This window comes from Gopherus evgoodei, chromosome 1 (assembly GCF_007399415.2).
Source record: "Gopherus evgoodei ecotype Sinaloan lineage chromosome 1, rGopEvg1_v1.p, whole genome shotgun sequence".
In the NCBI taxonomy this organism is placed as follows: domain Eukaryota; kingdom Metazoa; phylum Chordata; order Testudines; family Testudinidae; genus Gopherus; species Gopherus evgoodei.
This window is the reverse complement of record NC_044322.1, coordinates 235513999-235527916: the sequence shown is the minus strand read 5'-3', so window position 1 is coordinate 235527916 and position 13918 is coordinate 235513999. Positions and strand designations below refer to the sequence as shown.

The following is a 13918-nucleotide window of genomic DNA, read 5'->3' as shown; positions in this document are numbered from 1 at the left end:
ATCAGACTGCCTGCTGGTGGCGAACTCCTGGGGAACCAGCTCCTGGATCAGGATAAGGCAGACAAAGCAAAAACCTTTCCAACCCAGTGAATGAGGCAGCTGGAGTGCACTAGGCACAAATTTCTCCTTCTGCATCATCTGGCAGGAATACAGAACAGGAGGAACACAGCCTTGCTCAGTTTCTTGTTTGGACCTACCTTGTCCATCCTCCTAGCCTGCAACCTGAATAGTCAGGGGATAAGAGGCAACAACTGTGACAATTCCAGACAGGAGACAACTTGTGTCTTCAGATTTTTCTTAATTCTGTCTCTTACAAGCAATACTGATACCACAGACCTGCCCATAACTACAGGAGGCAAAAAAACACGAGGGGAACTCTAGAAGGTGGGAGCTAGACTCTCAGCTGTCCAAATCAGCTTTGATTTTCCCCCTACAGCTACAGATAGGTGATGACTCGCAATGAGGATCTGTGGATCAGACCCCAAGAGAGGAATTCAGATTTTGTATGCTTCTCCTAGAGCTGCTGTGATGACCAGTAAGTTTTTTCCTTTGATTATTTTATTTGTAAGGGAGACAAGACAGAGATGCCTGCTTTCTCCCTTACTCTGACATTGCTAAGCAATTTACTTGAGTCGCTTACTTTTCAGTCCTTTGTGAGTTTTCAGGCAGACTCACTCAGAAGTCAGCCTTGTATGCGGCTGCTGATGACATGACAGATGTCATCTCTTGAAATATCCACTTCAAATTTAAGACAAACTAACCAATTAGGTCAATTTTCAGCTTTCAAAATTCATTTTCTTAAATTAGAAGCATTATCTATATAAACCTGATCCTCTATCCTGGCAAGCATTTTCTCCTTTTTTAGTGCAAGTAAAATGGCTCCCTCTATCTAGATGTCTCCACTTCAAGTAGGTTTTCCATTCTATGCTCTTGCACCTTTGTTTAGTGTTTAATAAAATTAAAAAATGACCTATTAAGATAGTTCCCTCTTCCCTCTGAGTGAAAATTACAATATTCCCTAGATATAGAGAGTTTACAGTAAATAGTGCATTTTTTCTAACTGGAATGAGATCTTTGACTTGAAGACAGAGAACATAGCTGTCATCCGCCATGACATATATCCATGTGTGTTTTAACAGACTTCAAAACAGTCTAAAATGGAGAGATGCCTTGTATTTCTCTGTCTGATTATACATGTGTCAGCTCTGTTTTATAAAACTGACTGGGAGAGAAGGAAATTTATACTTTTCTATGTAGTAAAGAGAGGTTTACTTTTCCAGACCCAATTGTTTAATTCCCTTTTTTGAACTTAAATCCTTTAGTAAGAGCCCCTATATGGATTGGAGAACCTTAAGTAACTTTCCAGGTAAAGTAGCTCTCTCACTAGTGTTACTTGTTTATAATAATTATGCTTCCCCTAAACTTGGCCGGCCCAGCTAAATTATGAAGATATGCAGGAATTAAATACATTCCTTATGTTTTAGTTCATCCACCAACCTCTGCCATATCTCTAATCTGTCTTGCACTAAATTTTTTTTAAACAGAGTAAAATCTTGTTAAATGGCTGTGACATTTCTTAAAAACCAAAACCAAAACAAACAAAAAAACAGCCATACAAAAGACTGTATAAATTAAGTCAGAGGCTACATAGCAGGGGGTTGGACTAGATGACCTCCTGAGGTCCCTTCCGACCCTGATATTCTATATCATTCCAACTCACTCTCTGTAGTAATCTGTTGCTGGGTCTAGACCACTATGTTTAAAATACAAGTAAGGGATTGCTAACTGCTATGCTGCTGGTATCAGTTTGCATAGAGGCTTTCTCCACACGTTATTTTATAACTAACTGTTGAAGTGTAGTTATTCCAGATCTCCCACTCTTAATACTGTTGAGTGATCTCAACTTTAACTCCCTGGCCTCCTTCAATAAGAAGGGGTATAAACTTGGGCTTTATGAGGCCAGAAAATATAACTTATATGTTGGGCACAGGAAGATATCAGTTATTGCTGTGAAGATCTATGTTGTTAAATCTCCTGTATATAATTCAACTCTCATGTTCTCTCTGAGGGAGAAAAAGTGTGGAAAATGTGTCTGTGGTACAGAGCAAAACTTGAACTCATTTGCAGAAACACTTAAAAATTTGCTTAATTTGATGTGCATAAATTGTGTGGGAGATTTCCTATAAACTACTTAAAAAGAAAAATATTACCAGTCTTTCAAAGTTTCAGAAGTACATGCTGAATGACTGATGAGGAGTAAATACAGTGAAGTAATTGTTTATAGTTCTTTATAAATAAATATACTAATATGAACTGGGTATGTGTAAGAGTTTTTTTTTCCCCATTTAGAGAAGCGTACAGAGTGCTAAAACAAAAATGCTAGGGTCGAGATACTTGAAAAATAGTCTTGTTAACTGGTTATATGGATACTTGCTATACCCACCACTAGGATCTGTGAACCAAATATTTCCTTTCAAAACCAAAAATAGTGAATATACTTTATGCATCCTTCACGGATATTCCAGAAGTCTAAAATCAAACAAACTCCCAAAAGAGCGAACATATTAGTCCATCCCTCTCTTGCACAAAAGAAAGCTGCAGGTAAGAGTAGACTAGATGCTATCTTTTCTTCATGTAATTGTGATTCTCCTAATGATCTTTGTCTTCTAGTCAGTTTGCATAAACTTCATGTCCAAGACTGAAACCATAACATATCTTTGGAGAGTAAAAAAAGTGAATTCTACTGTCCCAGTTAATGAAACTTTCACCATTATGATTCCAATTACTAATTGAGCTAAAGCAAGCTAGTAAACTTTTTTTAAACCAAGTACTTTAAAAAAAACTTTACACACCTGAGCACAACTGTTTCTGCAGAGTTTCTTGTAGATCTGATCGATAGCTACCGAGACATGCTCAAAACACTGGCTGAAACGCTCGTATCTTCTTTTTTTTATCTGTTCAAATTCTTGCCTACATATTCTGGCTTCCCTTCTGCTGGCCTCAAAAGCTACAAAAGAATAATTGAACTAACTTAGCTTTGCAGAAAGTGCTCAATAATAAGCTTCAACTTAGTTTAATTCTCATAGTAATCCATATCTTAGCTAATAAGCATTTTACTAGAGAAATCTGTTTTGCAACATAAATGGAAAACAGCTTCAGTGCATATATGAGCAACATGGCAATGTCCTAAGTTTGTTCCCAGAGCTCAGGTACTGAGACTGAAAACCTAGAAAATTGTTGGGATGTTTCCAGTTTTCCCTACACAAGACCAGACTGATGTGTGAAGAGAAGGAGCTCTGCCTGAACACGGATCGTTGACAGTTGTATATTTAGATTGGGTAAATTCTATAGCAGTTTTTAAGGCTAGATTTAGGTGTGGCAGTGGAATTCCTTGCACTCTCAGTAGTGTGCTACTTACAGCACGCCACTAATTTTGCAGTAATGTTGGTGTTTGAGCTCCAGAAAAGATATGGTAACTGATACATGGATTGCTTCTTCTAAGGAAATTAGCAGAAAATTCTTAGCAAATCAGCCATCTCTGAAATGTAATAAACCTTTTATCAAGGAACATACTATATCTTGCTTACAAAGATATTTCTGGTGAAGATGCAAACAGAATTAATGATGGAACACAAAGTTTTAAAGAAATAATTTGGAATAAGAGGCAACATTTTATAAATAAGATTATTAATATGAAATAGCAGTATAAAAATGTAACTAAGGAAAAACACAGGGCCTCTAGTAGTAAGTCTCTGAAATACTCATACAGGAAAGGAGGAAAAAAAAATAGGACCAGTTTCAGCATAAGGATTATGCTGGATGGAAAACTTTCACAGAAATGGTTAACAAGGAGGAAGATTCAGTACCATCTACTGATTCTTGGAACTTGTCCTTAGCAGTCTGCAATTTCTCCAGTGCTCTTAGGTTTGGTGCAGCTGTTTTGAATAAAACATTTTCTTTGGATACTATTTGCTGCTGCAGTCGTGTCAGCTGAGCCTCAATCTCTTTATTAGACTGTAGGTCCTAAGCAGAAGACAAAAAGTCATGAAAGGGGATTATTTGCCAATAGAATCATCAGGCTCCCAGAACAAGAGGACCCTATACAAACTGGTTCACCACAGATGGAAATATACCACAGTCCCTTACATCAGGACATAGTAAGCCGAAACAGCAGCTAACAGACCTTGGCAATAGTCAGGAATAATCTTAACATAAAAAAAAAAAAAGCCCAAGATAATTTAAATAAAATAAAATGGACAAGAAGCATGGTCAAAGGCCTCTGTCTTCAGAAAACCTTTTAAATCAATTCCATCTGGCAGCAGGACACCTCCTAGGAGAGAGGTCTGTTCTCTTAATATTCTGCCTTGACTTCCTTAGACAAGCCAAGACGTCCCATCATATACGGCTTAAGCCAAACCGTTCTGTTATGTGAAGCAGCTTCAGTTTGGGTGATCTACCCTGCCATTCTGCCGGAAAAGAATTTCTGACACCATAGAAGTCCTTTCCTTTGCTCTATTTGAAGAGCTAGATAGGATCTTTAGCCCTCAGAACCAATTTTGATTGTTCCTGAGCATCTTTATAAAAGACCTTTACAAAACGATGACCAACTCCTTTGAGCCTGATATTTTGAAGTAGACGGAGGTAAGGATTAGCAGCCACATTGCTTGTGCCTAGGGAGAATTTTTTAGGAGAAGCTCTTCTTGACTCACTACTACAGATTCTTGCAGTAGCAAGTTGTGGGAAAATGTTTTCAGTCTTTTGGGGCAGGGCCTTGCAAGTATTGCAGCTTTACCCGGGCACATTTCCCTGAGACATAAAACACCCTTTTTGTGCTAATATACAGTAGTGGGACACGAAAGTATCTTAACTCTTAACAGATTGGTCATCTTGAACAAGAACTTAAAAAAGATTGAGTACGTATTACACTCAATAATTTAAGCCACTCCACTTAACTATTTACAACTCTTTCTCCATCGTGTTAGTTTTCATGAAAGGTAAAGGCTGGTTCTGCAACCTCTCCAGCAGGTGAACATATGATCCAAAGGATTGTTACAGAAGACAGGGTATTTATACCCTTGGGCTACAGCTTTGGCTCTCAACCATTCCAGACTACTATACCCCTTTCAGGAGTCTGCTTTGTCTTGCATACCCCCCAAGTTCAACCTACTTGGCTTACAAAATCAGATATAAAAGTGTGACAGTATGCTATTACTGAAAAATTGCTTACTTTCTCATTTTATCATAATTATAAAATAAATCAATTTGGATATTGTACTTACATTTCAGTGTATAATATATAGAGCAGTATGAACAAATCATTGTCTGTATGAAATTATAGTTTGTACGGACTTCACTAGAGCTTTTTATGTAGCCTGTTGTAAATCTAGGCAAATATCTAGATAAGTTAAGGTACCCCCTGAAAGACCTCTGCACCCTGTCAGGGGTACGTGTACTCCAGTTGAGAGCAACTGGTCTATGGAATGCAAGGCTTCGGGGAACTGACACAAGGCCCTTATCTGTCCAACACTACTCTCGAAAGTTCTGTGACCAGGTATGCAACTTTTATTGCAGGGCCCCATGAATGCAGTAGTATGAAGGAAAATTGGAATTTCTGTTCTTCCTCCATTAAATTTGCACTTAACTACATTCTATAATTTAAAGGTTTTGTAAAGTGGAATATTCTGATCGATAAAATGCATATATACTAATGCTAAAAAGTCAGGATGTCTAACAGGAAATGGCTGCTGTCAAATCTCAAGCCTACTAGCTTTCAGTCAAAACATTTGGTTAAGATTATGCTGAAGAATGCATGAAAGCTTCATTCTATAGTACTATAAAATAAATAAAATAAAGGGTCTCACTGTTAGATCATCTGTTAGACTGCTATAGTCTATCTGAATTGCTCGCTCTCTTTCATAAATATCTGCAGTAGCCTCAGTGCTTTCTGCTTCGGTTCCCAGCTGTAACAGAGATGAAGGGCTTTTCAGTTCAGAAATATAGTGATCTTTTTAGCTGTTAAAAAGAACAAAGTCTACATCACATGGAATGAGGGAGAAAAATGGAGCAACTTTTCCTTTTCTAATGTATTTAATACACTTCTGTAATCAAACGTTATGATTTACTAGTTGAATAGCAGGAAGCATTCATAGTTGAAAATGCTGTCTATGAACTTTGAACAATTGCAGTTGTGGTGTTAACATGAAAGCAGAAGTGCATTTGTCCAGACGGCACTTAGAATGGGCTAACTCCATTTCTGGTCTGTCAGAATGGGCTTTCCAGGGTGTTTTCAAATCCCCCTTTCAAAAAAGGCTCCTAGGGATATTAGTCAATAGAACACACCCCTTCCAGCCAATTGTTCTTAGAAAAAATAAACAATTCTCCCTTTCCTTTTAGGCTGCTGGCAATGACAAGCAGACTGCCTCCTAATCACTGCAAGCCTGGATCAACGATTACCTACTCCAGTTCTGTCCCAGTCCCTCACATGCTGCTTCCATCCTCCTCAGTGTCAGTACCCCAGAACCACTTTCCCTCCCATATTCCACACATCAGTGACACATTCCTACTTCCCCTCCAAGTTCTCCACCTTGTTCTTATTCCACAACAGCTACAGCCCCCTTTTACCATATGTCATCTCCTTTCTGCCGATCTAGACACTCCATGAGTACCGTCCAATCCCCTTTCTCTCCACTGAATGCCCCTGTCCCCTTGTTCTTCCTTCCTCCTATCCTCACCTGGAGCAGCTTTCCCAAGACTGGATTCAGGAGTATCCTTACTAACTTCCTTTCTCCCTCTCACACCCTCTCCACTGAGACAAAGGATAAAGGCAAAGAGTTTTTACTCTTCACAGCAGTCGGGGGATGGGGTGGGAGCAGAGGCAATCCTGCTGACATGGCCACCTGGCGAGGGAGAGGGACAGTTTGCCCTGGGCCACCCATTTCAGGGGGAGGGAGGTGGCAAACCAAGCAGCTTTGCAAACTGGCATGGAGTCTCACCATCATTTGGTTTCAAAGCCCTCTCAAACAGAGCAGGAGCTGCCACTGCAGGGTAAGCTTGCCCTCCAACACCCTGACCCAGCCTCCCCTCAGTGGTAATTTTTTTTTTTGGAAAGGAGGAGGACCCTGAGTTTCAGATTGTGCTCTAGACTCCCAAAAACCTCTGAGTGGTCCTGTCCACTGTGAAAATCAGGAGGGAGGACTTGAAACTGTCATAAGTATTCCCAAGAGTATATTATTCCTAAGAGTATATTCCATCTCTAATTTATTTGACTTCTTTATTTCTATAGCTGTTGGAGGAAGGAGGCTCAGATTTAGATAATATTCTGACATTTCTCCCCCGCCTCATATATCATATCATATAAGGAGTCCTCCTCAATAGAAAATCATCCAAATCTGAATTTCATCCTATCTAATCTACTAGGTTTTACATTTTTGCATTAATAGTTTTGTCTTTATGGATCCTCTTAAAAGTTTATTTGCAATGCTGATAGTGGCAATGCCTTTGTATTATGAAGTTTTTATATATTTATTTTCACTAAGATGTTGCCAATGTGGCTGGGTGTAAAAATGGGTGATAGCTCCTTCTACTGGCTGCATAATGATGGATTTGGCAAGTGCCTATATTATTATTTTACATTATTATATAACCAGGGCAGTCAGCCATTAGGAAAAAAAATTTATTTCAGGAATATATGTTTTCTGCTATAGTACATCTTTCATAAGTATTTTCTACAGTACCTCTACTTCACTGATTTCATCCAGAGATCCCAATAAGAGAGAAATTCTCAAATCTTGGACCTTGCATTCAAGAAGCATATTATGTCTCTCTAATCTTTTTTGTTCCAGAGAGGTTTCAATAGATATAGCTTCCTTTTGTAACTTACCCATTTCCCTGAAACCATAAAAAGGTATGAATCTGTTAAACACTGGCATTATTAAAAATTATGTAACTATCAGGCAAGCATTAATAGAAACAAGAAGGATTTTTCTACTGTAGTCTACATTATATATTAAAAGGTAAGTACTTAGTCCCAGTAATGACCTGAAGTACTATATAATGCATTAGCACCAAGAAGGAATTAAAGTTAAGCAGACCAGTAAAGCCATTTTTCAAACATGGATTCTTTTACCAATACCAGAGGGGTGGAAAATAACAGTCTTGATATATCATCACAGTTCAACAGTTTCAAGCTTTCAGAATTTAGCACACTTACTACATCAACTACAAACTCTATCCTACCAGCCCATACTTCTGCTCATGAAGATTTCTTCCCTTCAAACCACGAACAGACAGAGTATCTTCTCCTAACATGTATTCTACTTGAAACACAATTCAGGGTCACCTAATCAATTTACTGTAAAAATGTAAGTGGCTAAATAGTAAGACAGATAAAATATTAATCCTAATACACCTCTACCTTAATATAACGCGACCCGATAAAACACAAATTTGAATATAATGCGGTAAGGCAGGACTTGGTGGGGGGGGCTGCACACTACGGTGGATCAAAGCAAGTTCAGTATAACGCTATAGATGTGCAGACTCACCTCTGCGGTGCCTCCTGCTGGTTGTCCTGGGAATTAGCCCACTTCCAGCCAGGAGCGCCCTCTGCAGGCCAGTGATCCACCTGTCCTCTGCTGGCCCCCATGTCCCTCCCAGGACCCTGGTGCCCTTTTAACTGGGTCTCCCATCTCCCAGGGGAACCCCCACCCCACTATCCCCACTTTGCCTCAGTATTGGCTACTGCCCAGTCTCCATCTAGCTCCAGTTCACTGGGACAGACTGCAGTATCAGCCACTCATCATAGGCAAAGGGGTTTGGACCTGCTGCCTTTGCCTACCCCTTGGGCTGCCCCCTGCAACCCCCAGTACCTCTTGGCCTAATGCTAGGCTGCAGCCTGGGGCTTTAAAAGGCAGGAGCTCCCCAGTTCCTCTGCCTTTCCCCAGCCCTGCTCCACCCTAGATACCTTGTCTCCCTCTCTGAAGCTAGGCCTTTCTCCCTCTACAAGCAGAGGGAGACTGTTTGGGCTCCTGGCTCACTGCCTCTTATAGGGGCCAGCTGGGCCTGACTGGGACCTGGCCACAGCTGAGCCTGCTTTCTCCCGATCAGCCCAGGCTTCTTGTCCCAGCTACAGCCCTCTCCTGGGCTGTTTTAAGCCCCGAAGGGTAGGAGCAGGTAGCCACCCCACTACAAACACGGTTTCACCTATAACGCGGTAAGATTTTTTGGCCCCTGAGGACAGCGTTATATCGAGGTAGAGGTGTAGTTAGCAATTAAAAACTATTTATCATAATTATTGTTATATAATACATTCTGTTAGATGAGTATCAAACTTATGAATTCTTTTAACTTTTTTATGAATAAAGCATACTATGAGAAATATTTCACAAATTTTCTTAGCTAACACATACATGTTTATCCCCCAAAAGGGCAATGACTCACTGGATTGAACAATGGCTGATAATCAATATATGGCTAATAATGACCATATATTTATTCAGTTGGAGGTACTAAAAGAGAATATATGCACAGATTAAGCAGGACTGGGGAAGACAAGATAGACTAGACTAAACTAATGGAGGAAGCATTCCCACAGAAGAGGATTTAGCAGCGGAAGCAGGACAAGAAAGCAGTCTCAAATTAGTATTTCCCTCAAGATATGCAAATACCTGACAGGCACTGAGTGTAGCACTGTGCACACAGAAAAAACTAGAAAAATCACCCTAAAAAGTTAATCAAAAATTCAAGGTTTAACTATTTCTAACTATGAGAGACCAGGATGAGACCTAATTGGGGATGGGGGTGTGTGGGCATATTATCCCACATCTACCCACTACAGGTTCTTACACCTTCCTTTGTAGCATGCTGGCCACTTCTGGAGACTGGATCACTGGACTACACTTGTCATAGTATAATTCCCAATTCTGAACCTTAGCGTCCAAAATATGGGTAATAGTATGAATTCCCCTAAGCTTAATTACCATCTTAGATCCTGTAGTGCTGCCACCAATCAGAACTTAGGGTAGAGTGCCTGATAAACTCTGGTCTTCCCCAAAACCTTCCCTGGGGACCCCCAAGACCCAAATTCCTTGAGTCTTACAACAAAGGGGAATAAACCATTTCCCTTCCCCCTCCTCCCCTCCAGGTGTTCCCTCCCTGGGCTCCTGGAGAGCTATACAGATTCAAACTCTGTGAATCTAAACAAAGGGATTCCCCCTTCTCCTTTCCTCCTCCCAGACCTTTCCTGCCCTGGGTAAACTAGGAGATCACCATGATTCAAACTCCTTGAATCACAACACAGAGATATCAGGTGGGTTCCCCCCCTTCCCCCTCCCTTCTCCTTCCCTGTGAAGTACAGGCTCAATTCCCTTGAGCCTCAACAAGGGGAAAAATCAGACAGGTCTTAAAAGCAAAACTTTTAATAAAAGAAAAAAAGAATAAAGAAAATCACTGTAAATTCAAGATGGAATATTACAGGGTCTGTCAGCTTATAGAAACTGGAGAAAAAAGCCTCCTCCAGCAGAAATACAATTTAAAATACTTCCAGCCAAATACACATTAGACCCCTACCAGCCAGACACACATTTGCAAATAAAGCAAAACAATCAAAAAGACTAAACAGCCTTTCTACATTTTGTACTTACTAAATTGGAATAGAAGATTAGAGAGCCTGTAGGTACATGTGGTCACTCTCAGAGCCCAGAGAGAACAAAGCAAAACCCAAAAAACACAAACAAAGGCTTCCCTCCACTGAGATTTGAAAGTATCCTGTCTCCTGATTGGTCCCCTGGTCAGGTGGTTGGTTCCCTGTTTGTTAACCCTTTACAGGTAAAAGAAACATTAACCCTTAACTATCTGTTTATGACAACACTGACCTCAGGTCTGATCCAATATGACAACTGACTTCCCACAAAAGGTTCAAGCATCTAAAGTGCTGACCTCTTTTGAAATTACTAAACTAATTATTATACCCAAGTACAGTTAGTAGTTACCTATTAAGGGTTAATAATTTCTTCCTTGATTCCTCAACTTCATTTTGGGCTTTTGTAACCTCAGTTTTGAGAGTTATTAATCTATCCTTAAGATGCTGTTGTTCCTCCATTATTTCATTCACCATTAGTAGAAATTCTTCCTCAGTCTGCATAAAAAATAATTCCATATTTTTAATGTTATCTTTTATTTTAAAAGCCCAATATATCATTATATGGCAAGAGGGAATTGAGGTTTAAAACCTTTATACCATATTACATTGATAAAACAAACTAGCTGTCAGTTTCTTTATAAAGCTATTCATGCTGTGAAACTATTGCACTTGAAAATACTCAACTACATAGATTCCTATATATCCAGTGAGCTATTCATGGTACCTTCTTAAACATAGACCCAAAATAATTTTATTGAGAGCATATGTAGTCTTAATCTCCAAGGATTATTTTAATACATAGTAAAGACCAATAAATTATCATCCAATAGTTTTGTACAGATTGAAACCACGTCTTAAAAGCATTTCTACTTATTGTGTATAGCAAATTAAAATTTAAAGAAATTAAAATGTATAAAAGTTACAACATCTATAATAATTGTATAAAATAATAATAAATAGATAAAGGTTAAACATATCTATATATTTGTCTAAGTCAGGGAGGAAGAAGTCAAGAAGGACACCTCTATTCTCGCATTCGAGACATCCAGCCACCAGATAAGTGCTCCCAAGATTTGGGGTGGTACCATGACCAATGTGCTCAAATGATGGTTTGCTGGGCAGTACACCACTGTAATGGCCACAGAAGGAATCTGGCAAGCAGCATCATGTAGGGACACACCTACGTGTGTCCTTTTGGTCCCAGGCATGTGTGAATTATGCACAAATTACTGAAGGGCTCTGCATCTGTCTTCTGGCAGGTATGCTCACTCTGACATGAGTTGAGTATGAATTCTATTCACTTCGACAGTGTGAGAGACTATTTTTCATAATTCACTAGGAGCTCTAATCAGGAGAGCAAGGAAATGATTCTGTGTAGGGCTGTCTTGGTCTCAAATCCTGGGACTTGATCCTGACCAGCCTATCATCTAGATATGCGTAGACATGAAGTCCCTATTTCCTTAGATCTCTCACCACCACTGCCAGATAACCTGTGAATACACCCATTGCCATGGACAGTCCAAAGAATGGGATTCTGTATAGATAATGCTTGGGTCCCTCTATAAATCTGAGGGACTTTCTACGAGCCAGGTAGCTGGCAATAGGGAAGTATGGATATTGCAAGTTGAAAGTCACTAGCCAGTCTTAACCTCAAAGTGATGCATGCAAGCATTATCATCCTGAATCTGAGACAGCATATGTATCTACTGAGCCTCCTTGGGTGTAGGATAGGACCAAAAAAACTCTCTTTTTTGGACTAGGAAAATACAGAGAATAGACTTTCTTCCCCTGTATTCCTGAGGCAACTCTTCTATTGCTACTAGCCAGAGTAACAAGGCCCATTCTGTTTGTGAAAGGCTCTCATGAGAAGGGTTCCTGAAGAGGGATGAGGAAGAAGACAAGAAGAGGGTAAGGAGAAGAATTGGATGGTACAGGCACGTGACAACATCTAGCACCCATATGTTAGTGGTGATGTCCAACCATGCCTGGTGGGACGAGATGAGGCCTGTGCTCAAGAGATTGCTCAGTTAATTGGTGTCGGTGCAGCTTTCAACCAAACTATCAAGTTTAGCAATGCATGAATGCAACGCTCTGTGTGGTTAGTGTACTGTACTCCTGTACTTTTATAGATTTGTAGACTGATTGAGATACAGAACTGTTTGTTGCCTATCCTGGTGGTGTGATTGATGGATGGTACACTGGAAGCATACAGATTCCTGGGGACCTCCACATCTCTTTTGGAGTCCTTTAGCGAGTACAGGGTGCTGTTTTCTCACTAAATAATTCTGATTCTTCACATGGTAAATCCTCATTTATGGCTTGCACTTCATGAAGAATGCCTAAAGTCAGAATGCTACTTACATGGTAACAGAGGTGGCCATGGACCAGACTGTGGTATCTGCCACATCCAATGCAGCCTGAAGAGCTGACTCTTACCAGCTGGCCCTCTGTAATAAGGTCATTAAGCTATTCTCTCTTCTCCAGGGGGTGGGAGGTAGGGGAGGGGAGCAGGGTCTGCTGAATGGCATCCCATATTAAGAAACTGTACTCTGTTAGGACAACCTGGCAAATTTGACACTTTCAGCTTGAATGAAGCACAGGAGGACTTTCACCCAAACAGGTTAAGTCTTTTGGAATCCTTTTCTTTTGTTGGGTTCCTGGTGAGTGTGGACAGCCAGGACTACTAAGGAATTGGGGTTGGGATGCTAGCAGAAATACCCAATTCCTTCTGTACTAGATACCATTTTTCTATGCATTTCATCGTCAGTAGGTGACTAGTATTTACCACAGTGCACTTTCTGAATCTAAAGATTTCTCATTTATAGGAAGAGATATTCTGGCCGGTCCCAGGGATGGATAGCAAATAATTTTTTAGATTTCTTGATCTCCAAGGTGTCTGTAACCTGTATCAGGAGCTCCTGAAATGCCTAAAATCATCTGGGATCAGCATCGGTGCTGAAATGACTGTTTCATCTGGAGTTGACAAAGACAGGTTTTCTGCAGGGCAAGGGTGTGGAGGAAGACTGCTGCTCCTGCATTCATACCTCCAGGTTCCACTCTTCCTGGTACTTGGGTATTATTGGAGTCAAGATATCACTAGGGAGGAGGACCTTTTCCTTTTTTCATTAGAGGCAAGTGGTTTCTCAACACCTGGAACGACAGGCCTCAGTATTTCCAGAACAGTCAGGACAGCATCCTGTAAACATATGGGCAGCTGGCAGGTTATTGGGGCTATACCAGTGCCAATCCTGATGTGGTGGAGGCTAAGTCCTTAGATCC

At 40.3% G+C, this 13918-nt stretch overlaps 1 protein-coding gene across 3 annotated transcripts in view; it reads right to left on the bottom strand.

Annotated features, from left to right (window-relative positions):
• The window catches only part of SMC1B (structural maintenance of chromosomes 1B), a 65297-nt gene that overhangs the window by 17662 nt on the left and 33717 nt on the right, over nucleotides 1-13918 (bottom strand). For 2 of the 3 annotated variants that reach the window (XM_030539650.1, XM_030539655.1), the window contains exons 16-20: nucleotides 10989-11134; nucleotides 7734-7887; nucleotides 5862-5960; nucleotides 3867-4023; nucleotides 2853-3007 (exon numbers count right to left, since the gene is read on the bottom strand). In XM_030539650.1, the coding sequence (XP_030395510.1) occupies nucleotides 2853-3007; nucleotides 3867-4023; nucleotides 5862-5960; nucleotides 7734-7887; nucleotides 10989-11134 (711 nt within the window). The remainder of the gene's footprint in view (nucleotides 1-2852; nucleotides 3008-3866; nucleotides 4024-5861; nucleotides 5961-7733; nucleotides 7888-10988; nucleotides 11135-13918) is intronic. The other variant, XM_030539658.1, reaches the window with a different exon arrangement.